General features: G+C 33.2%; 3 protein-coding genes across 3 annotated transcripts; all 3 read left to right on the plus strand.

The window, feature by feature from the left end:
- Positions 1-4,282: 4,282 nt before the first annotated feature.
- LOC118029576 (probable WRKY transcription factor 25) lies at positions 4,283-7,136 on the plus strand. The gene is made up of 5 exons (XM_035033482.2): positions 4,283-4,820; positions 5,001-5,189; positions 5,284-5,930; positions 6,057-6,218; positions 6,454-7,136. The coding sequence occupies exons 1-5, from the start codon at positions 4,461-4,463 to the stop codon at positions 6,893-6,895; spliced, it is 1,800 nt and encodes a 599-aa protein (XP_034889373.1). The 5' UTR covers positions 4,283-4,460; the 3' UTR covers positions 6,896-7,136.
- Positions 7,137-14,879: 7,743 nt separating this feature from the next.
- LOC118029577 (cation/H(+) antiporter 15) lies at positions 14,880-17,692 on the plus strand. The gene is made up of 3 exons (XM_035033484.2): positions 14,880-15,140; positions 15,253-16,257; positions 16,487-17,692. Exons 1-3 carry the CDS (start codon positions 14,880-14,882, stop codon positions 17,690-17,692), a joined length of 2,472 nt encoding a protein of 823 aa, XP_034889375.1.
- A 2,936-nt stretch (positions 17,693-20,628) lies between these two features.
- On the plus strand, positions 20,629-23,199 carry LOC118029607 (cation/H(+) antiporter 15). Its single transcript, XM_035033512.1, has 4 exons — positions 20,629-20,809; positions 21,277-21,397; positions 21,509-21,971; positions 22,105-23,199. The coding sequence occupies exons 1-4, from the start codon at positions 20,629-20,631 to the stop codon at positions 23,197-23,199; spliced, it is 1,860 nt and encodes a 619-aa protein (XP_034889403.1).
- Positions 23,200-24,879: the final 1,680 nt, after the last annotated feature.

Consider the following 24,879-nt stretch of genomic DNA (forward strand, 5'->3'; position numbering starts at 1 on the left):
ATTAAATGATATGAAAGTTAATATAGTTCAATGTAATCCACCCATTAACTAAAAAATTCAAAATGATAATGTTTGAGCTTTATTTTGAAAATATTTTAAAATAATATTGTTTTATATTGATCCACGTCAGTCTAATTACGCCATTCATGTATATTAGTTATGAAAGTAGGAGTGAAAGGTTAATTCATCAAAGCTGTAATCTAACTTCAAACTGAGTTATGTATTAAGTCAAGTTTAAAAACTTTAATACAGAGAACATAACACAAAAATAACTTTTATTTTCATTCAATTTGATTATTTAGAAAATTGTTGTATCATAACAATACAAATGTTTGGTGTCCTACTTGAATAGAAAGAGAATGGTGCGTTGCATCTAATGCTTGTGCAATAATAAATTTTAGTTGCCCTAGAAGACCAACCAGGTTGACAAAATAATAATTGTGCCTTTCTTTCATGTTTTATTCATTCATTATCTATAATTTACAAGAACAAAAAAAAAACATCTTGTTTTATTTTTTTTGCTTAAAATTTTTATTTTAGTTAAATTAATATGGTGACTCGTTGATCTAATTTTTATTTTAGTTAGATTAGATTTTAAATTACATTAAAAACCAATTTAACTTATAACATAAAAAAAAAAATATTTTTTGGAATTGGTTTGAATTAACCTATTCAATCCATAAAATAAATTTTAAATCAAATCATAGGCAGTATGGGATTTAATAACCTCGATGATTTCCCTGCCATGCCCCAGCAAAAATGCTACCAAGTACAATCACCATAAAGGATTATCATCCTGTTTTGCCTTTCCATATTTTAGAAGATTATTCTTATTTTAAATTAAACATTCATGATAATTTTATTTCTCATAGTCTTTCTAGATAAATTACAATAACTCTACGAGGCATTAATTATGGGATTACAAAAATCATTCAAAATTTAAATATTACAAAACATCCAATTTGTACCTTAAATGTTTCTGGTTTTTTTATTATTATTTATTTCTCTACTGTTAAGAGGATGGTTTTTAAAAAAAATATATAATATATATATATTAAATAACAAATTTATTTTTATCAGATCTTTCAAACATTGTGTATGGGTTATACAAGGCATGGGTATTAGCACAACAAAACCATGTAAATAATATTTTTTTTTATATTGGTATTGAGGTGTATAATACTTTTTAAAAATAATTTTTTTATATAAATATATTAAAATACTTTTTTTTCATTTTTTATTGTGATATTAACATATTAAAATTATAAAAAAATATAGAAAAATATTAAAATACATATAAACGCAGATATAGAAATGCTCTCCCAATCCGTCGAGGAATGCTGAAAAATGCATAAAATTCCAAGTCTTGCATGTTCTCATTGGGAGACCTCAAAAGGACCCCACCACAAGGGTCACTTTTCTCCTATAAATTGGAGGATAAATACAAAATATATGAGAATATATGGACAGGTCTGTAATCTGCCTGTAGACAATAGCTGCCCCAAAGAACACGTTGTGTACGGAAGAGGAAAACACGCATCTTCTAGAAATGCCCTTAATTGACTCCACCAAAACACAACAAACAGGAGTTAATAATGGCTTGCATTAGATCGTGATAGATCACTTCTCATCACAATGCACACCCGTGAATCCCCCAAGAGTTTACCTTGATTAGCGTTTGAGTAAATATGCTTTTCTATTTTTTTAATATATATACTAAAAAGACTAAATATCACTCTCACTATTTACTTAGACATATATTATATAAATTAAAGCAGTATAATGATAAATAATCATTGCAAAAAAAAAATTTGTTAAGACATGCAATTGGAAAGTAAAATTATCTTTTTCATTGAATATATTTGACATATTAAAAGATTAAAATGAATCTCGTTTGAATTTTTTAAACTACAATACAAATACTGATTTGCCCAATAGAGAACATAATTATTTCAATATATTTTGAGTATACATGTTTTTTGAACTTGGAAAGGATGATTGGCGCTCTATGAATTCTAGTAGTAAATTATTATTTTTTCTAAAAAATATTAAATTAATTATTTTAGATGTTTTTAAATAGTTTGGATATGAGGATATAAAATAATAATAATAATAATAATATCATTTCAATATATTTTAATTAAAAAAATTTTAAAAAGTACAATGTATTTCGTTATTTATTTTTATTAACGTGGGTGTTTGGTTAATTTAAATTTTAAAAATAAAAAAATTATTTTGAATTTTTTTTAAAGTAAAAAATACTTCAAAAAACAACCGCTATCACTATACAAATACCTTTTAATCTATAATTGAAATTGTTGCATTAATTAATATATGGAACATTTATTGCTGAGAAAACAACTTCAACGTTTGGATTTTCTCCTAATCAAAGCATAAAAAAAGGGTTGCTGCTGCCTGTGTTTGAGACTGATGGCTTTTCTTTACACAATATTCTTCTCGTATCAATCTGCAATTCTGCATAGACTAACTGGTTTTTTCACATGTCTTTGTGCGTGTGTGCTTGCGTGTTGTAAGTATATCTATTGATTTTAATAATAAAATAACCTTGAATATCAAGATTAAATTATTTCAATTAGATTTTACGTGTTCATCTTCATGTTTAAATTTTAAATTGATGCATTTATTAAAAAAAATTGGAAATTTGTTTAACGGTCCAAATCTTGTCTTAATGAAGAAGGAAAAATCTTTCTTGTCGAAGGAATATTCAAAACTAGATTCAATTTCTTGTTGCAATGGCATCAACAATTCCGATATCCATTGATTCTCTTACAACTTCAGTAATTATTAATTATCAAAGCAAATTTCAGTTCTCAAGAAAGGAATAAAAACACCGTTTGATAAAAAAGAAAAAAAGAAAAAAGGGAGGTAATGATGGATACATACGACAATGGGTACTGGTTTATGATTCTTAGTGGGTTTTTTTTTTAATAATTTTTTTATTTAAAATTATATTAAAATAATTTTTGATATAGCAAATAAAAATTATAAAAATTACTAAAAAAATAATATTAATTTAATATTTTTTTAAATGAAAAAATATCTTTAAAAAAACACTAAAAAACATAAAAAAAATTATCAATATGTTAATGAGATAAGGTCACATGGAGGATTGAAAAATTAAATTGGATTAGTCAAAGAACAAGCCTAATGCTACCGGAAACAGCAGCAGAAAGGTTCCTACCCATTAACAGAAGATAAATTCACAAATATCTCTGTGTTAGCCGCCATCCAGTCAAACCCACGATTTTTTTTTTTTTTTTACCCCCCTTTTTACACACAAGGACATGGCTAAAAGTCATGTTTGATCCTTTTACTTTTCTCATTTGGTCCAATCAAAGTTCTTAACTTTAATTTCTGTCATGTTTACCCTTCTACTCCCTTTTAGAGGTTATCCAAACCCTTTTAACGAACCCCCTTAGAATATATATAGATGATAAATATTAAACCCATCTAGTCCGGCTGTTCAACTTCATAAATAAATTATCTAAAACTTAATTTAAGTCGAGTTTTAAATTAAACAAAATAAAAATTAATGTAATTGACTTGATTAAAATTTTATTTAATTTTTTAAATTTAAAATGATAGCTTTTAATTTAAAAAAACAAATTCATTTTAAACTTACTCAAGTTAACAGATTTAATTTGTAACTCTAGTTGTCGGGTTAGATTTAATAACTTTGATATATATATAATTTATTTTGATTTTAAGAGTGTTTTTCAAATCGTGTTTGGACTAAAAAACTAAAATTAATATTTTTGAATGAATTTATTAAAATATATCATAACTATAAGAAAACTAAAATTAATGTCTTTTCAACTGATACTTTATTTTTAAAAAAATTAAAATAAAAACTATAATGTATCATAAAAACATATAATTACTAACAGAATGTCAAGATAATTGCAATGTGCTGTGATCATTAGATAGAATTGGAAACTCAAACCACCTTTCATATATATATATATATATATATAATTGAAATTTTTTTTTTATTTTATTTGTTATTTTAAATTAATTTTTTATATATTTTCATATTGTTCTGAGGTGTTGATGTAAAATTTTTTTAAAAAAAAAATAAAAAAAAATATATTACTTCATTATATTTTTAAATAAAAAATATTTTAAAAATAAAATAAATAGTACATATTAAATGGAGAGAGAATCAAAAGCAGTCACCAAATATCAAATAAATGGAATAAACTTACCAAAATGTAAAACTTATAGGGACCAAATAAATCATTTTTATACATCTTTCTACTAAAATCCTCCCTGTATCTTCTTAGTTCCAAGAAACTCACCTCACAACAGAGTTCCTCTTCTTGTTCAAGACGTCACCATTTTCTCCTCTTCAACACCACAAGCTCCCTTATATCATCACCCACCTCCCTCTCTATCCCCCAAAATCTTGAGCCCTCCCTCCTGCTTTTCATTTTTTTTTCATGGCCTCTTCTCCAGGAAGCTTAGACACTTCTGCAAATTCACACTCAGAAGGCAGCAGCAACTATTTTTCTTTCAATACTAACAGTTCTTCTCGCTACCCTTTCATGACTTCTTCTTCTCTCACTGATCTTCTTGCTTCTAGTGATGAAGAACCCAATAATCATATCACAAATAATAGTAAGTTGTCTGATAGGATAGCTGAGAGAACTGGCTCTGGTGTGCCTAAGTTTAAGTCAATTCCTCCTCCTTCCTTGCCTTTATCTCCTCCTCTTGTTTCTCCTTCTTCTTACTTTGCTATTCCTGCTGGTTTAAGCCCTGCGGAGCTCTTGGACTCTCCTGTCTTGTTAAACCCTTCTAATGTAAGGTTTTGTGATACTTTTGATGTTTTGGTCTGATGATTGCATGTAAAGATAATTGCTTGGTGCTAAAGTTGCGGGCTTTCTTGTTTGTATTTTTTGTGTGACTGAAGCTAAATATTGGTTTTGGTAACTTCGATGGGATTTTTGAATGATGATTTTTGTTTGTTTTTTATTGTGTAGATTTTGCCATCTCCAACAACTGGAACGTTTCCAGCTCAGGCTTTTAATTGGAAGAGTAGTTATGGTGATAGCCTGCAAAATGTCAAGAAAGAAGACAAGACTTTCTCTGATTTCTCTTTCCAGCAACCAGCAAGGCCGCCCACAACTTCAACAGCCATGTTTCAGTCTTCAAACTCCACAATTCAGCCTGTAAGAATCAATTTTTTCGGTGAGATTCTCTGTTTTAGATATTTGGTTGTGTTGTTTTAACTTTTCTTGAATTTGGTTCATTGGTAATTTTCAGGAACAGCAACAAACATGGGGGTTTCAAGAATCTGCGAAGCAAGATGCGTTTGTTTCAGGGAAGAATGGTATGGTAAAAATGGAATACAACTCTAATTCTATGCAGAGTTTCTCCCCTGAGATTGCTGCAATTCAAACAAACCCTCAAAACAACAATGGGTTCCAATCTGATTACGGTAATCAACAACAACAGTATCAATCTGTTAGGGAGCAGAGAAGATCAGAGGATGGGTATAATTGGAGAAAGTATGGTCAAAAACAAGTTAAAGGAAGTGAAAATCCAAGGAGTTATTACAAGTGCACATACCCCAATTGTCCAACAAAGAAGATACTTGAGAGGTCTTTGGATGGACAAGTAACCGAGATAGTTTATAAGGGTAGTCATAACCATCCTAAACCTCAGTCTACTAGGAGATCATCATCATCTACAACAGCTTCTAATCTTGGGATGATACCGGCTCCTAATAGTAACCCTAATGAGATTCAAGAACAGTCATATGTTACTCATGGTAGTGGACAAATGGACTCCTCAGTTGCTACACCTGAGAATTCTTCAATTTCAATTGGGGATGATGATTTCGATTCTCAAAGGAGTAGATCAGGAGGTGGTGATGACTTTGAAGAGGATGAACCTGAGGCCAAAAGATGGTAGGTTCTTGATTAACTAAGGATATAGACTTTAAAGCATATTATTCCGCGGTTTCTTTATCAGATATTAGGTCCTGCAGGAATGTTTGGTCGCAGTACTAATCTTATCGTGCTTGCTTATTTCAGGAAAAGAGAGGGTGACAATGAAGGGATTTCAGCACCTGGCAACAAAGCAGTGAGAGAGCCAAGAGTTGTGGTTCAAACCACTAGTGACATAGACATCCTAGATGATGGGTACAGGTGGAGGAAATATGGACAGAAAGTTGTCAAGGGAAACCCAAATCCAAGGTAAAAGCTCAATTTAACTCGAAGGATACAATCTGTTAGGCACAAAGTTTCTTTATATGGGAAAAATAAACTAATCTTGGTGTTAATTAATGTATCTTGTTTCAATTTCAAGTTTCAGAGGCCAAGCTTTTTGGTCTCAAAATCATGAGCCCTATTTCTTTCTGTATATTGTGGTACTTTGTAATGTTGATATTGAACTTGTTTTTCTAATTGGGTTCTGATCGTTGGTTTATAGGAGCTACTACAAGTGCACATATCAAGGATGCCCTGTAAGAAAGCATGTTGAGAGAGCATCCCATGACCTGAGGGCAGTGATCACAACCTATGAAGGGAAGCACAACCATGATGTTCCTGCTGCTCGGGGCGCCGGCAGCCGGTCATTGCCGGGCCACAACAACAATGGTAACAACAATAGCATCCATGCAGCAATGGCAATTAGGCCATCAGCTGTAAACCATGTGTTTAACAATTCCATCGACAACCCTACAAGGGATCAAAGGGTACCAACAACAACATCTGAAGGTAACATGCCTTTTACCCTAGAGATGTTGCAAAGTCCAGGAAGTTTTGGATTCTCAGGATTTGGAAACCTCATGGGGCCTTACATGAATCAATCATCAACAGATGAAGTTTTTTCAAGGGCCAAAAGGGAATTGGAAGTGGAAAATTTTTGGTAGGAAACAACTACTACTACTAAAAAAAAAAAAAAAAAAATCTCTCAAAAGAATAAGAAAGTCATCAAAGTTCATCTCATTAATTGCATTCAAGTTTGGTTATTTTCGTTGTTGTATATTTCTTCCGCTACTACGAAAGGGATTTGGTCGTGTATATTCCAAATTGTATTTGTCAGTTTATAGGAGCTCTTGTTGCCTATCCATGTCCTTAACATAAATATATATATATATATATATTTTTTTATTGTTTCGAGGCTTTTTGCTATACACACTACAATGCAAGCCCCAAATCAATTTTTGTATCCCATCAAATACTTGATAGCTTTTTTTTTTTTTTCTTAATTTAATTTACTGGGTTTGGAAAATTGAACTCAAAAATTTGGATTTCATTTCTTCTAGGGCAAACTGAAAATACCCAAAAAGGTTCCCCCCTAAAGAAGGAAAAAATGCCACTTTCCTCCTAGTTTTTGCCACACATTCCTTCTTGCTAGTGCTTTTTTGAACCAAATCTTGCAGTGGAACGGGAGCCTTTTCTGGTGGGTCCCGAAATCCAGGCATGCATTCACCACTGGTCACGTTGGCTATGGAGGGTTGAATGGGTCAAAGGTGGAGGCTGGCTGGAGCCTGGAGATTACTTGGTGAGCACGTCAGTCAAAGTCAGCTCTTGCATACATTATGTACACACTTGGATCCTTCCTGGGTGCTCCCTAGTGGGACCCATTTTACCTCCACTGATCTGCAGTGTTGCCACCTGCCACCTGTCCACTCTTTACCTTTATTTGAATTCGTTTTATTTGAAAACCTCGATTTAGCCCTAACTTATATATACTCATTCTCAGTTAAATCCTGTACTTAATTTATTTTTTTAATATAAGTTTTATCAGATTTATAAAATTATTGGTTAAGGAATAAATTGAGATTTTTTTATTTTAAACAAAGAGGTATTTTCTATATAATTCATAGGTTGGTTTTTATGAAATATTATAGTTGGATTTTATATGAATAATTTATATTTAGATTGATATATTTATGAAGAGATTTAATTCTCGCGCGTGTCCTTTTTCAAAACTCAAATTCAAAATGATAAAAAAAAAACTCTCATCTACAACTATTTCGAAAAGGAATTTAGGAAGGAATTGAAAATCACAAGGGTTTAAGGTCATCACTAGATAGTCTCATAAAATGATAGAAAGGTTGAGGTAATTAGTAAGATCATAAAAATAATAAATCCTGATTATTCAATAAAATAAAAATGTTTTTCAATTCCTAAATATTTATAAAAATGTTTTAAGTATATAAAAAAAAAGAAAACAAAGACTTTAAAGAATAGGTATCTAGGCTCAAACAACCCTCAACAAGCAACTTTTTTTCTTTTAGTAATATATCTAGTTTTTATTAAACACTGTTTCAAATGCAAGTATATTTTAAAATAATAAAGTTTTAATATTGATGTCAAAGAACCATCTTAATCTAATAATTTAAAATGTTAGGCGAGGTTTTAAAATATAATTTATAAAATAACAAAGTGAAAGCTTTTTGAGCTTAAAACTTACACAACTTTATATTATCTTATGCTTTTTGCAAGTATATCTAGTTTTTAATATTGATGTCAAAGAACCATCTTAATCTAATAATTTAAAATGTTAGGCGAGGTTTCAAAATATAATTTATAAAATAACAAAGTGAAAGTTTTTTGAGTTTAAAATTTATACAGACTTATATTATCTTATGCTTGATATGTATTAAATAAATAGAAATTATGAGTTTCGAATTCATGATCGCTTGATAGTGAAAACTCTGATACCTTGTCAAATAATCAATTCAACCCAAAAGTTTAAGCTATTAAGTGAGGTCTATTTATATTATTTTTTAACCGCTCTTCTAAGTGAAAAATTTTGAAATTACACAACTCATTTTAATTTTAATTGAGCATGAATCTCTTTTAGGTTTTTTTCTTCGCTTAAAAAAAGGAAATAATGAAAATTACTCAAATTATGGAAGATCACCAGCAACACGCACCCTGAAGTGATAACTTGTGTCGTTCCAACATCCAGAGCTAAAGTTATGATCAAACTGCTTTAAGAAAATGAAAAATATCATCTACGCTACTGTCATCCTATCATTTGCGGTGGTTTGTCTTATCGAGATCAACATCTGACATCTCAACTCCTCCGATATCTTCTTCATCAAATATTATATGGTTTTGAGAGCTCGGGAGGGAGAGAGACATTTAGCTTTGATGTAAAAGGTGCATTTAAAACGAAAATGGGTGGCCTATAGGCAATGGTCCACTCTGCCATTTCCTCGACCGACACAACAAGGCCTAAATCTCCTAGCCGTCCTCTTCGGGTCTTTCTTTATTAAAGTTTGCCTTTGTTTTGTACTTTTGTATATCTTGTTTGATAGCCCAAGTAGTCTTATTCAGTTGTCACATTTGAAATTTGTAAGGAAATTGGCTTAGATAAGATCGCCAACAATATTATATGTAGAGTTACGTAGCTGCCAATAGGAAGACACATGGGTACACTTGTTTGTGTTAGAGGTGCTAGTTTAAGAAAAACAATAAACAAATGTTCCTAGTTTGCTTCTTGAAAAAGAATTGCTAATTTATTGAGTTTTTTTTTTTATTATTTTTTTTTTATATGGGAAAGTTGATAGAAACTCGAACACAAAGGGCTTTTGGATTTGGTTGCTTCCTCAAGTTTTTGTAGCAATTGAGTTGAAATAAAACCATTCCGAGTTACTCTTGTTTCTTCTTTTTTGTAAGATAAGGATAAGGAAATTTATTTTAGCTATTATATAAATCCGGATTGATCATGTGTCTAGCTGGAAGCCGTTGATCTAAAAATCAATTAAAAATAAAAAACTCAAATTGCCTGGTAATTTGATAAAAATTTATCGATTTTTTTATTTTAAAATGATATCATTTTTACTTTTAAATAATTGAATATTATTAGATTATTTTCCCGATTATCATTCTGTTTTATTTAGTTTAAGAAAATATATTTTCATGATTTTTTATTTTTTTCTATTTAGTTTAGGAAATAAAATATTAAAACCGGTAATTTTATTTTTTCAAACTTACTTATTATGTTTTCAGGTATTCAATTTATATATTCTATAGGTTGGTTTTTGAATCTATTCGACCTTTATTCTTTTATATATATATATATAAATATAAACTTGGTATCTTCCTTTCTCCCCCATTGACGAGAAGGAAAAGCGGGGGAAAGGGAAGAAGAACATGGAGAGTCCTGGATTAGTTGGCACGCACGACCAACTTGTACAGAGTAAAATCCATCACATAATTTCACAATGAAGGTTGACCCATGACCCTCTTTCTTCGTCCATTTCCTTCTGGTCAATTTATAATCACATGTATCACGGCACCCTGCCTGTGGTGCACGATCACTTATCGTACGCCACAAGTCTTAGTATTTTCAAGTCGTTTTCCGTGCATGGTAAGAACAGCTTTCTAATTAATCCATGATGCAAGCTTGGTTTACGTGTGAAAGACTCGTATATGTTACCCACCTCTAGCATGCATTTACACGGCAGTCATTGCTCACTTGAGGAAAATTTATTGTTATTATTAAAAAAAAAATCTAGTCAATATAAAAATATGATATGAATGAAGGAATTCAATCCCATTTACTTTATATATAGATCGACTTGATAACATCTATTATCGTCAAGGAAAAAAAAAAAAAAAAACTTTGCCCTTTTCAATCTTCACCTTCTTCCTAGCATCATCATAAATTAGAATACATGATAACCATTTACAGGTGAAATAGCTTCGTATCATAAATACCTAGTGATATTTTATGCCATACGGAGTCTCTTCTAACAAAAATATAAAACGCATCATGGAAATTATCCATGAATTTCATCGCAAAGACATCATTATGGACCCAATATACATATTATTTATGTGATTTATCAGGTAAGAATTAATTTGAATTGAACCGAGTTAGTTAATAATTAGTTGAATTATTAATCTGGATAAATTGAATTGATTTAAGATCAACCCGTCATGGTGTGTTAATTGATAAACAAAACCTAGAAAAAAATTATTTTTCTAGTTACTGAACTCGTAGACCTCATGTATTAAAAAAAAAATCCTTTACTAACAAATAACATATCTATTACATAATAAAAAATCGATAAATTATATATAAGAATATAACCAATATTATATATAACTTAGGCTTAAAAACCTTTAAACAAGAGCCCGATATAAACCGATCCAGGTCCACCAACTATTAACAAACCAAATCCTATCAGGCCCATCAAAAATCAAAATCTCCACGTTTCCCACTAACCACCTTAACGGTCACACCACATCATCATCCACTTTACCACTCACACACTGCCACCCGTCCCTCTGTACCCCACCAAAACACCCTTTGTCCCCAGTTTACCCTTCAAACCCTCTCATATCTTCAAATCTCACCACGCCTCCATTTTAATCTTCTTCCCCGTCTGTTTCGCTTACTTTATCGCAGTCAAAGGCTCATAGTGCATCTCTAACCCCGGACTTCACCATCCACAGCCACCGCTGCTGCCACCTCCTGTTGTACCGTCTATCAATACCTCATCGCCGACGTCTACTTCTTGCCTTTCTCAACATCTTAATTTTCTACATCAAAACCGTAACTGGAGAAGAATTCGTCATTTGAAAAAAATATAAAAAAATGAATGAATCATCTCCATCGTTTATTTTATCGAATTATTCTCTACCGTTTGATGATGATACTTTTGATTTCCAGCTCGGTAACAATCTGGATGGGTCGGGTCAACCCGATGAATTCAGGTTGGAGCTTTGTCGGACTTTGAATCCGGGTGGGTTCTCAGTGATCCATACAAAGTCAAGAGACTTGTATAGCTTGCAACATCTGTTTGATTTGCTTAAAATCTGTAAGTTAATCAAATCACGCAAAATCAACGGTGTAGATTCAATGTTGTTCTTGAGGACGATGATTAGAGAGGTTGTGTTAATGACAGTAAGGGATTTTCATGGAGTGGCAATATAGGTAGTAAATGCTTGATTTTAGGCTAAAACGGGTACTTTAACAAAATATAAAGGCTAACCTTGAAATGTGTAGTTCAATTGGTCAGGTTTTAAATTTACTTTATAAAGATTATTAATTTGAGTTTCACAAACCTTTATAAATCATTAGAGACTTATACGGTCGTTAACTTTAGAAATATATAAAATTAGTTAAAGTGAATGCAACACAAATGATTCTGTTAATCATAAAAAAAAAAAGTGGAGTCTTTGGTCCGTAAACTATCCATGGTTAATCGAATCATGCAAAATCAATGTTGTAAATTTAATGTTGGTGATGATTGGAGAGGCAGTGTTAATGAAAGTAAAGAATTTTTCATGGTGTGGCAATGAAGGTATTAAATGCTTGGTTTCGGGGCTAAAACCAGAACTGTCAAAAAATACGGAGGTTTTTGTCGGTGAAGGTCGACTGATGGTTAATCAAATCACGCAAAATCAACAGTGTAGATTCAATGTCGCTGATGATGATGATTAGAGAGGTTGTGTTAATGAAAGTAAGGAATTTCAATGTAGCAAATGCTCGGATTCTAGGCTAGAACCTGAACTATAAAAAAACCGCAGATGCTTTGGTCGGTAAAGGACCGATGGAGCCATGGGTTACGTTGAAGAGAAATACGAAGAATGTTAAGTGAGAATGTTGATATTAGTTTTAAGACAACATGTTTATGTCGACGTTGGTGTTAGGAGTAATGGTACGAGTGTAAATAGTTGGTTCCGAGGAAGTTATCCAAAACAGAATAAGAGTTTCAAAATCTATATGATGGAAGCTGATAAGGTGTTTTTCGATGAATATGGATCGAAAAAGGGTATCACACTATGGCCTTGTGCAGTGCAGATGAGGACAGAGACATTGATTTTGGGGATTAGTAGGGATTCTGATAGAAAATTAGTAGAGAAAGGTCGGGGAACGGTGAGGATTCAACCGGTGTGGTCATCGGAGTTGTATGGCAGATTGGACAGGACAGGGCCGAAGGGTTTGATTTCGCGGAGTGGTTGAAAAATGTGTTGGAGGAGAGGGATTCTATTAAACGGACTGGATTTCATTTGATTTCGAAGTTGGTTGAGACATGTGCGATTTGTTTGATTGATGAGTTTCATTATAATCAATGGCAGAGATGTTGTCCGGGGAAACGTATCCGAAAATTTAAGATCGATGCTTGCAGCAAGCTTTTTTAGATCTCTCAGAGAAAGTAGTGGTAACTGGTAGGCAATAGTCTGCGTTTTGTTCTCTGTTCTGATAGTTTATTCGTAGTTTCTGTGTTCTTGAATTGTTATACTTGTGAATACAACATTCAATGAAAAGTTGTGTCAATTTTGAAATGTTATTGGGATGTGTTCTTAGCATAAATAGATTTCAATAATGTTTTTGCCATAAACCTAGAATTTTGTTTGAATGAAGCATAACCCTGGAATTGAAATGCTTGGAAATTGAGCTTCGGGTATGGTGTAATTGAATATTTTTGTTTCTTTTTGTTAGCATTCAATTTATTAAAAAAATAAAAGAAAGAAAGAAGCATGAACATATAAAACATATTCCCTATTTTCTCATTATATTAATCTCTTTTTGTCTCAGGATAATAAATAAACACTACCTTGTATGGTTGATGCTTCATTAAAAATCTATTTGATGTGAATATGTAAATATAAAAATCTAGAAACTCACAATTAAATTAATTTAAAAAATAAAATTCAGGCATGTAATTAAATTTGACACATCAATAATATATATCGAGATACCAAAATTATAATAACTGAATTCCACACCCAATGCCAATACATAGATATGAACAAGAAATATAAAAAAAACACCACGAAGATTGATTAATTCTTCAATAAGTCAAGAGAAGTTTTCTAAGAACAAAAGTAAGAGAAACCTCTAATAACACACAAATAATAATTGTTGAAATCAAAGTCTACAAGCTAAATACCCTATTTATACTAGATAAAATTATTCTAACTTAATAAAATAGGAAAAAAAAATCCTAAATTAACTAGAAACTAAAATAATTTCTGCATAATAATTTCTAGACCTTATTACAAGGCCTTATCGATATTTCGATTGTTCTAAAATTTTAATCTAACATAAAACAAGGCCTTGGAATATTCTGGTAAAATTTTAACTTAATCCAATAGTCAAATAAAAAAATTATATTTGTTAGAGTAAAAATATATATTAAAAAAATAAATCATTTAACTACTGAGAAATTAATTGATCCATGAAATAGATGAATCAGATCTTTTTATACATAAATTAAATTGATTAAGATCTAATCAATTATTTGTTAAGGATGTAGCCTCATTGAATGTAGTTTTATTGAAATTTATCTTGATTAAAATACTTTGAATATAGTTATTAAATGTTTCTTTTAGCTCTTTTATCTTTTACGTTATAATTGATCCAATTGAAACTACAATGAGTTTTTAGGTGTAGCCGTATCAATGTTATTTACCTTGTGCTAGTTTCATGTATAGAAACTTTGTTTAATAGCTATCAAGGGTTTCTACAATTTCTGCACCAAAGAAAACCACCAGATCTTCAGCAGAAACTTTGTTGATGATCGACGATATGAAAGAAGCAAAGTTTTCATGATCTCAGATGAGGTTGTTAAATTCTTCTTTACCAAATATCCACATTGATCTCTTTAGCTCCCATTTGGCATTGAACCAATGAGCCATGGAGAGACCAAGTGGCAACTGCCCATTTACTTTGGTTGGAGTTTAATAATGTAAGAAATCTGAACCACCAAAGCTAAATTCTTGATTTCTTCTCTCTTTATGCTAAGACTCCCTCTCAACCATCCATTTCTCGTTCCTGTCAAATGGGTTCTCAGATCTCCCATGCCCTCTATTCATTCTGCTTCCTCTTCACATTTCCCTTCCCTAACAGCCTCTTAGGCATCTTCTCTGTCCATTAAAACAATGTCGCAGATAAATAATTCATCTACGCAGTTTCAGAACCCTTCACGACTTCGTTTCGATGAGGAACTTAGAGTTGGGATTCATGTTGTCTGTCAGCATGTTGGTATGATTAACTCTAGAGGCCTCTGGTTTCAAGATGACCCTTTAGAGTACACTTTGCCTCTCTTGCTGTTACAACTCTCTCTTATTTCTATCATCACACGTTCCATTTACATCTTTCTCAGGCCCCTTGGTCAGCCTTCCATTGTTTCTCATATTCTTGTAAGTTCCTCTCTCTACATGTTCTCCTCTCATTCAAATGATTTCTTGATATATCACTCTGATTTGAGAGGTTGTCTCTGATCATATGTTTTTGATGTTTTGAATTCATCAGGGAGGGGTAATTCTAGGTCCTTCTATTCTCGGGCACAACTTGGCATTTATGAACAAAATCTTCCCACGAGAAGGAAGAATTACACTCGAGACCTTGTCCGTGTTTGGCATCATGCTGTTTATCTTCCAGGTTGGGGTGAAGATAGATCCTTCCATCGTTTGGAAATCAGGTAAACGAGCGCTGGTCGTAGGAATTCTAGGCTTCTTCATTCCATTTGCTTTGGCTTCATCCATCAGATTACTCCTATGCCATTCCATCTCACTGGATGACGCTGTGTGCCATGTTCTCCAGCTAGTGGTATTAATGCAGTCTGTTACAGCCTTCCCAGTTATTGCTATCTTTCTTGCTGAGTTCAAGATACTTAATTCTGATATTGGACGACTTGCTAGTTCTTCATCAATGATATGTGACATGTGCTTTTGGTCCTTTATGTTGATATTCTATGTGGCACACGTAGCTAAAGAAAAATCAATGCAAGCAGCAATTGGCTCTATTCTATCAGTTGGATGCCTTGTTTATCTTTTGTTATTTGGAATCCGTCCTGCAGCTTTGTGGGCAATTCGAAATACTCCAGAAGGTAAACCTGTGAAAGATGCTTATATCTATGTGGTTTTTGTTGCATTAATGGGCTTCGGATTTCTTGGTGAAGTCATCGGAATAAATTCGCTTATAACAAGTTTCCTTCTGGGGTTGGTCATACCGGATGGACCACCGTTGGGAGCAGCAATAGTGGACAGGCTTGATTGTTTTGTATCAGCATTGCTTATGCCCATCTTTTTCACCCTATGTGGATTAAAGACCAATGTTTTTTCAGTTCAGAAATGGAAGACCGTGGGCGCAATTCTATTGGTTGTTTTCATTGGTTTCTTGGGAAAAATTATAGGCACAATGCTACCTCCTCTGTTCTGCAGAATGCCATTTCGAGATGCCCTTGCTCTAGGTCTTCTCATGAACTCCAAAGGCATTGTTGAACTTGTCCTGTTGAATGACTGGAAGACAAACAGTGTAAGCCACCTGCGACTTGTTTCCTTTTGACTTGGTTTTAATGCTTTAAAACTCCTAATTAACTGCATATCTCCCCTTTCTGATGGCATAGCTTTTCTGAGATATAGTTAAAACATTAATGATATGATAAACTAGTTTGACAGAACTTGTAAGCATATTGTTGCTGGAGACCTAGAAGAGGGTTACTTCTATTTGCTTAATCAATAGAGATAGTTGCCTTAATGTGCAGGACAACATGACCGATGAATGCTTCGCCATTATGATTCTCTCTGTGGTGGTTTTAATAGGAGTAATCTCACCACTTGTGAAAGCTCTTTATGATCCTTCGAGGAGGTTTCTGGCTTACAGGAGGAGGACTATACGCCATCATCAAAGCAACGAAGAACTACGGATTCTCGCTTGTGTTCTTAGCCAAGATAATGTCCGGACAATTATCAACCTTCTTGATGTCTCGAACCACACCAACGATAACCCTATTGGTATATATGTCCTCCACCTCATCAAGCTAGTTGGACGTGCTTCCTCTCTACTGATCACACACCTTCCACGCGAAAAACCTTCTCAAAACCCTACTGAGTCAGAAAGAATCTTCAACGCTTTTAAAAAATTCGAACATGAAAATTGCAGTCGTGCTGCTCTGCATTGCTGTAAAAGCATTTCGCCTTATGAAACTATGCACAATGATGTGTGCTCCGTAGCCTTAGAGCACAGAATATCGTTCATAATTATTCCTTTTTACAATCAGAGCATAAATGGGAAAATGGTGAGCTCATTTCATGTATTCAGGCACCTGAACAAGAATGTGCTTGACAAGGCTCCTTGTTCAGTTGGGGTACTCGTCGATCGTGGGAATTTTAGGAAATCTCTTGCGGAGCTTTTATCTTGTCGAATTGTTGTGCTATTCTTCGGTGGTGCAGATGACAGAGAAGCACTAGCTTATGCTGTGCGCATGTCAGGGAATCCTCATGTATCAGTCACACTCTTACATTTCACTACGACATCAACTTCTGAGGGTGCCGAAATTGCTGGTGGTACAGAAAGAAGCAAGAGGCTCGACTCTGAAATATTAGATGAATACAAGTTAAACGCCGGAGAGAATGAACGTGTTTCTTACCTAGAGGAGGTAGTTATGGACAGTGAAGGTGTTCTTGCTGTGATTGAATCAATCGAGAATTCTTATGACCTTGTCATGGTTGGGAAGCGACATGGAGAGTCAGAGTTGATGTCTAACCTTGGGAAGTGCAATGAACATATAGAGTTAGGGGCAATAGGAGAGATGCTAGCCGTCACAGATTCAAAGCTAAGAGCTTCTGTTTTGGTGGTTCAACAACAGACTAGAGTTTGGGGTTTGCGCGACGCAGAGGACTCATCACTACTAAGAAGAGAAGAAAAAGATGTTGCAGGAGTTCCTAATAGCAATGTCTATAGGATTTGATTATTTCTTAGCCATATATCCTCCCTTTTTTCCTTTTTTTATGCCTAAATCCCTCTGATTTAGAGTACAGATGAATGTATCTAGTTAGAAAAACAGAAATCATTATAAAATAAAAGACTAAAAAACATTGTGTTTTGACTGTGCTTGGTCTGTTTCCGAAAGAGCCGACTTTTGATGGCATGAGCTTGTGAAGTCCCACAGCGGATATTCCTCCTCCAGTTGATTCAATATGTCTCATCATTCGCGGGTGTCCCTGTTAAATTTGAACATAATCATTATCTTGTGCTTAATTTTTATCAAATAAATAAAAATAATGGTATTGAAACTCGTAACCACTTGATAAACAAGATAATAATACCAAGTCAAAGAACTAATTCAACATAAAAATTTAAACTATTAAATAAATTTATAGGATATGATTTATACTATGTAAATTGGAATACAATACTTGATTCAGAGGAGTTGCAGGATGTTAATCATAACGGTACTGGACAACAAGATGTTGAAGATGGATCCCAGGCAGCATCGATAGTAACTTCAGTGTTGAATGAATATGACCTTATTTAGTTGGCAGACGCCACGGCATATCTTCTCCACAGACTTCAGGGCTAGCAGAGTGGATTGAGTTCCCAGAACGAGGGCCACTTGGTGACTTTCTTGCATCAGGTGACACAAACATTAAAGCTTCAATCTTTCATTTAAACAGTACAGCAACAACAACGGAGTTAGCAATTAGCATGAACTAAGAAATGTGACAGCACACCATTTGTCGAACGAAAGCTCTGCTAACCTCTTCAGGATCCTGTCTTTAATTGATAAGATGCAAGAGATTAGCAGCTTCCACCAATCTTTTATTTAACAAAGCGAACATTTTACTTAATCGAATCAAGGAAACAGGAAATGAACTTCAATCGTGAAAATACAGCTATAACAAAATGCCATCAGAATCGTAACATTCTTTCGTTTTTCTTTTATCCTAATCTTGGTTGCAGTTTGACACATTTGCTGATAAATCCCCATTGATCCTTGAACACCTTTACAGTGTTTTCAGAAACCTGGACCATTTTATCTGAAACAAGTTCTGCTTAGAATCAAATTTGTTAAACTTGTGGTTTGAACTTGTGATACAACTCATGAACTATAATCCTTCTCCTATATTAGAACAAAATGCAGATAGATTACTGTAGTATTTATTATGGGAAAAGTATTGTAGGTACGTCTTAGATTATCGTGGATTTTAATAATAAAATTACTATTTTGTCCTTGACTGAAATATCAGATGAATAAAGTGGTCTTTTCATGAGTTTTATTTGTCATTTTTTATTTGTTTGGGAGCAACAATATCTTTTTTATGTTTTAATAACATTAAAATTATTGTACCAACCTTAAAAAATTAAAAATCAGAACTTTTAGTCAATAGCTTTATAGGAATTTCATTTCCAAATAAACAAAGTAATGACTCCATTAGCCTTATCATCCAAATTTTTTAATCTTGATTTCACGGGCTTGATAATAATTTCATAAGAATTTCATTTCCAAATGAACAGTATAATAACTCCATTTGCCTTACAATCCAAAATTTTTAATCTCGACTTCATAGGTTTAGTAGTAATTTCATAATGATTTTTTCTATTATTATTGTTTAGTCCTAAAAGCATTTTAGTTTTTGTATATATAAAAAAAAAATTCTTGATACATGCCAAATAAGCATTAGTCATTTCCACCGCCTTCAAGCGGTGTATACAATCTATGGTGATTTTAGTTGTGCTTCCACCACATCATTTGATTTGTTTTGATGTCTTCTTCATTTCTAGGTGGCACGTGTATATTGGTTCAATTTAGTTTGACGCAAATTTATGTTTCTTTTTCCTCTTTATTTCTCTCTCATTCACCTCGATTTGTGTGTTGTTCCTTGTAAAAATCACAACAATCCTTCAATTTCTTTTCCTTTTTGATTTAATCCCTTTTATCTTAATTGCAATTTTTGAACTTAAAAACATTATTTCAATTTGAAAATTATTTTCAATTTCATTTTTTTTAATGTTTTTATCTCTTAGATCTGGTTCCCATTATTTTTATTGATATTATTTTAATTTTAGATGATTTATAAATTATTTTTTTGCGATTTATCCTCTTTTATTTTTTTCCATCAAATTTGATTTTTATTCTTTTAATTGCTATTTTTTTCTTACTTATTTTCTTTTTAGCTTTGTGATATTTTTATGTTTTCTTTTTCATCAAGAATCCTAATCTCATAACTTAAATTGTAAATTTAGTAAATTAATTCGGGTTGGCTCATCCCTTATTCCACAAGTTAAGTACGAGAAGTGATCAATCTGGTCGTGAAATTAAATGCCATATATAATTTAATCTCATTAGTATCTATTTTAATGATGGAAATAATCGTTTCATTGCTCTGATCCACCAATAGGTATGCATGCAATTTGACATATTTGTTGATAAATTCCCTTAGACACCTTCATAGTGTTTTATATACGAGGAACCTTATGGCCTAACTTTAGAAACCAATGCAATTTTATCAGATATAAGCCCTGCTAAAAATCAAATTTATTGAACTTGTGATATACACACTCCCCTATATTAAACCAAAAATGCCGATAAGTTAATCAACACGAATTTAATCAACAAGAAATCTTTTTGTGCCTCGTTTTTGTCACTAGCACGTAGGCCAAATATATAATGGAGGGTAAGTGTTTTTCCTCCTCTAGTTGTAAATTCATTTTGACCAAGAAGCATATAGAAGAATCCGCACAATCCTCCTGTCCATGTATTTCTTCAAGCCCTTCACGCCCCTGTGGACCATGTATGCTTGCCTATCTTCCTCGCTCTTTACAATCCTCTCACACCCTCTAATCTTCTTTACCGGCAAGGCTATCTGGACAAAACAAGAGCTTGTTTTTATTGTATGAATAACAATGAATGTATCAGAAACTGATTTCAAGTTAGTGTGCCAAGGAATTATGAGTGAGAGATCAAGAGGGATTTTTTATGGTGACAATCCACTTGACCATGCAACTCCAACGGTTTTGGCTCAACTCAGCTTATCTTCTTTACTCAGTGCCTTGACACAGTACATTCTCACCCCACTCGGTGAAAGTGCTTTCATTTCAATGCTGCTGGTGAACTCTTTTTTCCTTTCTTTTTTTTTTCCTGCAGAAAAGAGTCTAGAATCCTTCCTCTCGTAATGTTAGTACAATTAATTTCTGCAGGCAATGTGGTTTCTTCAGGTATATAACTCGGTTTATGTCTTTGATACGACCAGGTAGGATTCGCCCTGGGACCAACTCTCTGGGGTGATAATAATTCCTTCTTGTCAAAAGTGTATTCAGCGAAAAGTATCAATGTCAGTTCAACGTTTGCCTTCTTTGGATGCATTCTTTATCTATTTTTACTTGGAATAAAATTGGACCTGGGAATGGTAAAGAGAGCAGGAAGGAAAGCCGTGGTTATAGGCTTCCTTACTTTCATTTTTCCGATAACATTGAACTTAATCGTGGCTGAAATTTTAACCACAAATATGGAAATGGAACCATATCTACATGATTGTGTTCCCTACATTGCAGTTTTTCAATCTGTTACCACCTTTCATGTCATTGTCTGCCTCGTCGCTGATTTGAAGCTCATAAACTCGGAGCTTGGCCAGTTAGCGATATCTTCATCAATGATCAGTGGCACTTGTAGTTGGTCCCTGACTTGTTTTTTCTTACTCATAGATCGAGATGAAACTCATGATTTGATTTCATTGATTTTAATCTTTGCAATATTGCTGGTGATAATCATATTCTTTCTATTAAGGCCCTTAATGACTTGGATGACTGGGAAAACATCAGAAGGAAAACAGGTCAAAGAGACGTATGTTATCTCCATCTTTATCATGCTGCTAGGATGTGCATTCCTGAGTGAAGTTTTTGGGCACCATGTGTTGTTTGGGGCTGTTGCTTTGGGCATGGCAGTGCCACATGGTCCACCATTAGGATCAGCACTAGTCAACAAGATTGAATCATTTGTTTCTTCCATTCTCCTTCCGAGCTATTTTGTGTTCAGTGTCGCCGGTGTTAACATACTTTCGATACATTCGAAAACAGTTACTGTTGTCAGTATATTTGGTGTGAGCAGCTTCATCGGGAAACTTTTAGGTGGCATGTTGCCTGCACTCTACTTCAACATACCTCCAGTTGAAGCATTTTCGTTAGGCCTTGTAATGAGTTGTCAAGGCGTTTCCGATGTCCTGCTCATGCAGCACGGCAAATTCCTCTCCGTAATGACCTTATTCTCATCTTATCCTACTCTACTACTGAATTTTATGCACATGCGCGCATTCCCCTTACTTCCAATCAATGACTGCCTCATATTGTGCATAAAATAACATGTTTCTGCTTTACTTGTTGCAGCTTCTTGACACTCAAATATACAGTATCATGGTCATCAACATGCTTTTTTTGTCAGGGACCTTCACACCGATAATCAAATTACTCTACAATCCATCCAAAAAGTATGCATCCTGCAAAAAAAGAACGATCCAACATACTAGTCTCCACATGGAGTTCCGCATTCTGGCCTGCATATATCACCAAGATTCCACCCCTTGTATCATTAGACTTCTTGAAGTAACCAATCCAACAGCCAAGACTCCCATGTGCTGTTATGTAGTCCACCTGCTCCAGCTCACGGGCAGTTTGATCCCACTCCTCGTGCATCATGAGCCTGGAAAAAGTGCGAAATTCCATGCTAAGGATTCGAGTCATATCATCAATGCCTTCAGATTATACGAGCAAGAGTGCAATGGTAATGTTGTTGTCAACTTATTCACATCCATATCGCCTTTTTCCACCATACACGAAGAAGTTTGTAGGCTTGCTGCAGAGAAGAGCACATCCTTGGTGATCATCCCATTTCACAAGCAATGGAGACTTCACGGGATAGAAAACATTGCAGAAGCCAGGTCTGTTAATCGTCACATTCTGCAGAAGGCTCCATGCTCCGTAGGGATCTTGGTCAATCGAGGCACCTCAAGTGCCTCCAAAAACAATAACTTATACGACATCGGAATCTTTTTTGCTCATGGAAGTGATGATAGAGAAGCATTAGCATACGGTTTGCGAATGGCTAAACACTCTAAAGTTGCTGTCACCGTGATCCATTTGATCGATCTAGCCAGAACAAGCCAGGATTTTCATGAGATGGAGCTTGACAATGACATTATCACCGAATACAAGATCCAATCCGCAGGAAAAAGGCAACATTCGTACAGACAGGAATCCGTAAACGATTGCGTAGATTTGATTAGGCTGATTACATCTGTCGAAAATTCATTTGATCTAATTTTGGTGGGCAGATCCTATGGCAGCTGCTCACCATTGTTTGAGGGACTTACCGAATGGAGTGAGTTCCCAGAGTTGGGATTCATGGGAGACATGCTAACATCATCAGATTCCCAGTGTCAGGTTTCTGTGCTTGTGGTGCAACAACAAATTTCTAGAGCTTAAGACAGGATTAATAGTGTAAGAAACTTGTTGGAAGGTTCGGCAGAAACTGTAAAAATAATTGGTGATTCTAACAAATGGTGGAATGCCATAGAAAATATAGATAAAGAGGGAACATGAGTTGATATTTCAGGCTATAGGAACATTAATTTGTTTTGGAAAGAAATTTAATTGTTCTTGTATATTTGCTAAATATGAACTAGGAATTAATATTCAGTATCAAATTTGATATTAGGTTCTTTCATTTTCCTTTCAAAGCGAGTTGTTCTTTCAGGAGTTATGTTGCTACTTGCTAGCAATCAGGAATATCCGGTTTACGCTCCGACCTCATGTACTTTTGAGCAAAGTTATTAAACCGGCATGACATATGGTCCACGTCTAGGTTGAGGTCACGGATTGTGTAGAATAATTCTAATTCATCCTTTTTAATTAAAAAGGTTTTATTTTAAGGAAAATAAAATAAAATGTTAAATCATGTTTTGATAAAGTTACATATATCATAAATTGACTTGATATACATTGATAAGTTGAATTCTCATTTATTTTTTTTAATAAAATCAAATTTAAATCAGGTTTCAAATTGGTGCATATTAAATTTAATAATAATTCTTTCGAGAAAAAAATATTTAAATATCACAAAATAAATTAGGTGTCATTACTTAACTGATTTATTGATGATTTTACTTAAAAGACTAGGCAATTAAATTCAAACTCAAGAAATAACTTTGGATAATAAAAGATTCATGAAAATGGGAGTGGAATAATTAAGTATATGATATATCGAACAAAAATCAATTAAGGCTGGTAGGCCTAAACATATATAATATATTGTTTTTGTCTTATGTTTATGGAGAGTGGGAATAGGGAATCCATGTGAGGATTGAGTTATTCGATGTAACATTTTGGGGGGTTTGCCAGCTTTTTTTCCTTTATTTTTATGTGGCTTGGAGTTGTCACTGTTTGAGTACTTCTGGATTCAGATGCAATGACTATTATTAATATAGGAGTTGGAGTTTATGTTCTTCCATCTAACAAACTTCATATTGCTTCTCTTTCTTGCAATATTTTTAAGAAAAAGATTCATGGAAATTTGTAATTTAAGTATTTGTTATAAAAGTCATATAGTTGATGACTCATGTTACAAGTTGAATAAATTAATCCAATTAATTTAAAATAATATTATTTTAATCATTAATATTTTTTTTTTTAAATCAAATTATAAATTTTGATTGGATCAATGCGGTGACTTGTCAACCTGCTGATCAAACTGAGCTGATTTTAGTAATATATATATATATATATATATATATATATATATATATATAAAATTAAGGTATCTCTTAATTTATAGAATTAAGTAGAAGAAGAGCACCACAAATTAATAGCATGCATCGTATTCTTATACAATTTTCTAACAGATGTCGCAAGAAAAAGTGCTACTTATACAATTTCATAGCCCCTTAATGATGGAATATTTAGTATATTCCACCCCATCAATAAATTGATCTTGTTTGAAAATAATGGAATTAATTACTCTGTGAATTTATTTGGGAAAGATTAAATCAATAACTCTTTGAAAAATTAATTATCGACTTGAAATATAAATATTAAATTCATATATAGTAATCTTGTCTTCTCCTTAGCAAATGGATGCCCGATTGTACACTAACTTAGAAACAAGTG

This window comes from Populus alba, chromosome 19 (genome assembly GCF_005239225.2).
Source record: "Populus alba chromosome 19, ASM523922v2, whole genome shotgun sequence".
In the NCBI taxonomy this organism is placed as follows: Eukaryota; Viridiplantae; Streptophyta; class Magnoliopsida; order Malpighiales; family Salicaceae; genus Populus; species Populus alba.

What these genes read in the sequence shown, in the direction of transcription:
- LOC118029577 (XM_035033484.2), top strand. Translation starts at nt 14,880, where the DNA reads ATGTCGCAGATAAATAATTCATCTACGCAGTTTCAGAACCCTTCACGA. An exon ending in CCATTGTTTCTCATATTCTT is followed by an intron (nt 15,141 to 15,252) that starts GTAAGTTCCTCT and finishes TGAATTCATCAG; the next exon opens with GGAGGGGTAATTCTAGGTCC. An exon ending in ATGACTGGAAGACAAACAGT is followed by an intron (nt 16,258 to 16,486) that starts GTAAGCCACCTG and finishes CTTAATGTGCAG; the next exon opens with GACAACATGACCGATGAATG.
- LOC118029576 (XM_035033482.2), top strand. Translation starts at nt 4,461, where the DNA reads ATGGCCTCTTCTCCAGGAAGCTTAGACACTTCTGCAAATTCACACTCA. An exon ending in TCTTGTTAAACCCTTCTAAT is followed by an intron (nt 4,821 to 5,000) that starts GTAAGGTTTTGT and finishes TTTATTGTGTAG; the next exon opens with ATTTTGCCATCTCCAACAAC. An exon ending in CAAACTCCACAATTCAGCCT is followed by an intron (nt 5,190 to 5,283) that starts GTAAGAATCAAT and finishes GGTAATTTTCAG; the next exon opens with GAACAGCAACAAACATGGGG.
- LOC118029607 (XM_035033512.1), top strand. Translation starts at nt 20,629, where the DNA reads ATGAATGTATCAGAAACTGATTTCAAGTTAGTGTGCCAAGGAATTATG. An exon ending in TCTCACCCCACTCGGTGAAA is followed by an intron (nt 20,810 to 21,276) that starts GTGCTTTCATTT and finishes CCTACATTGCAG; the next exon opens with TTTTTCAATCTGTTACCACC. An exon ending in ATCAGTGGCACTTGTAGTTG is followed by an intron (nt 21,398 to 21,508) that starts GTCCCTGACTTG and finishes CTTTCTATTAAG; the next exon opens with GCCCTTAATGACTTGGATGA.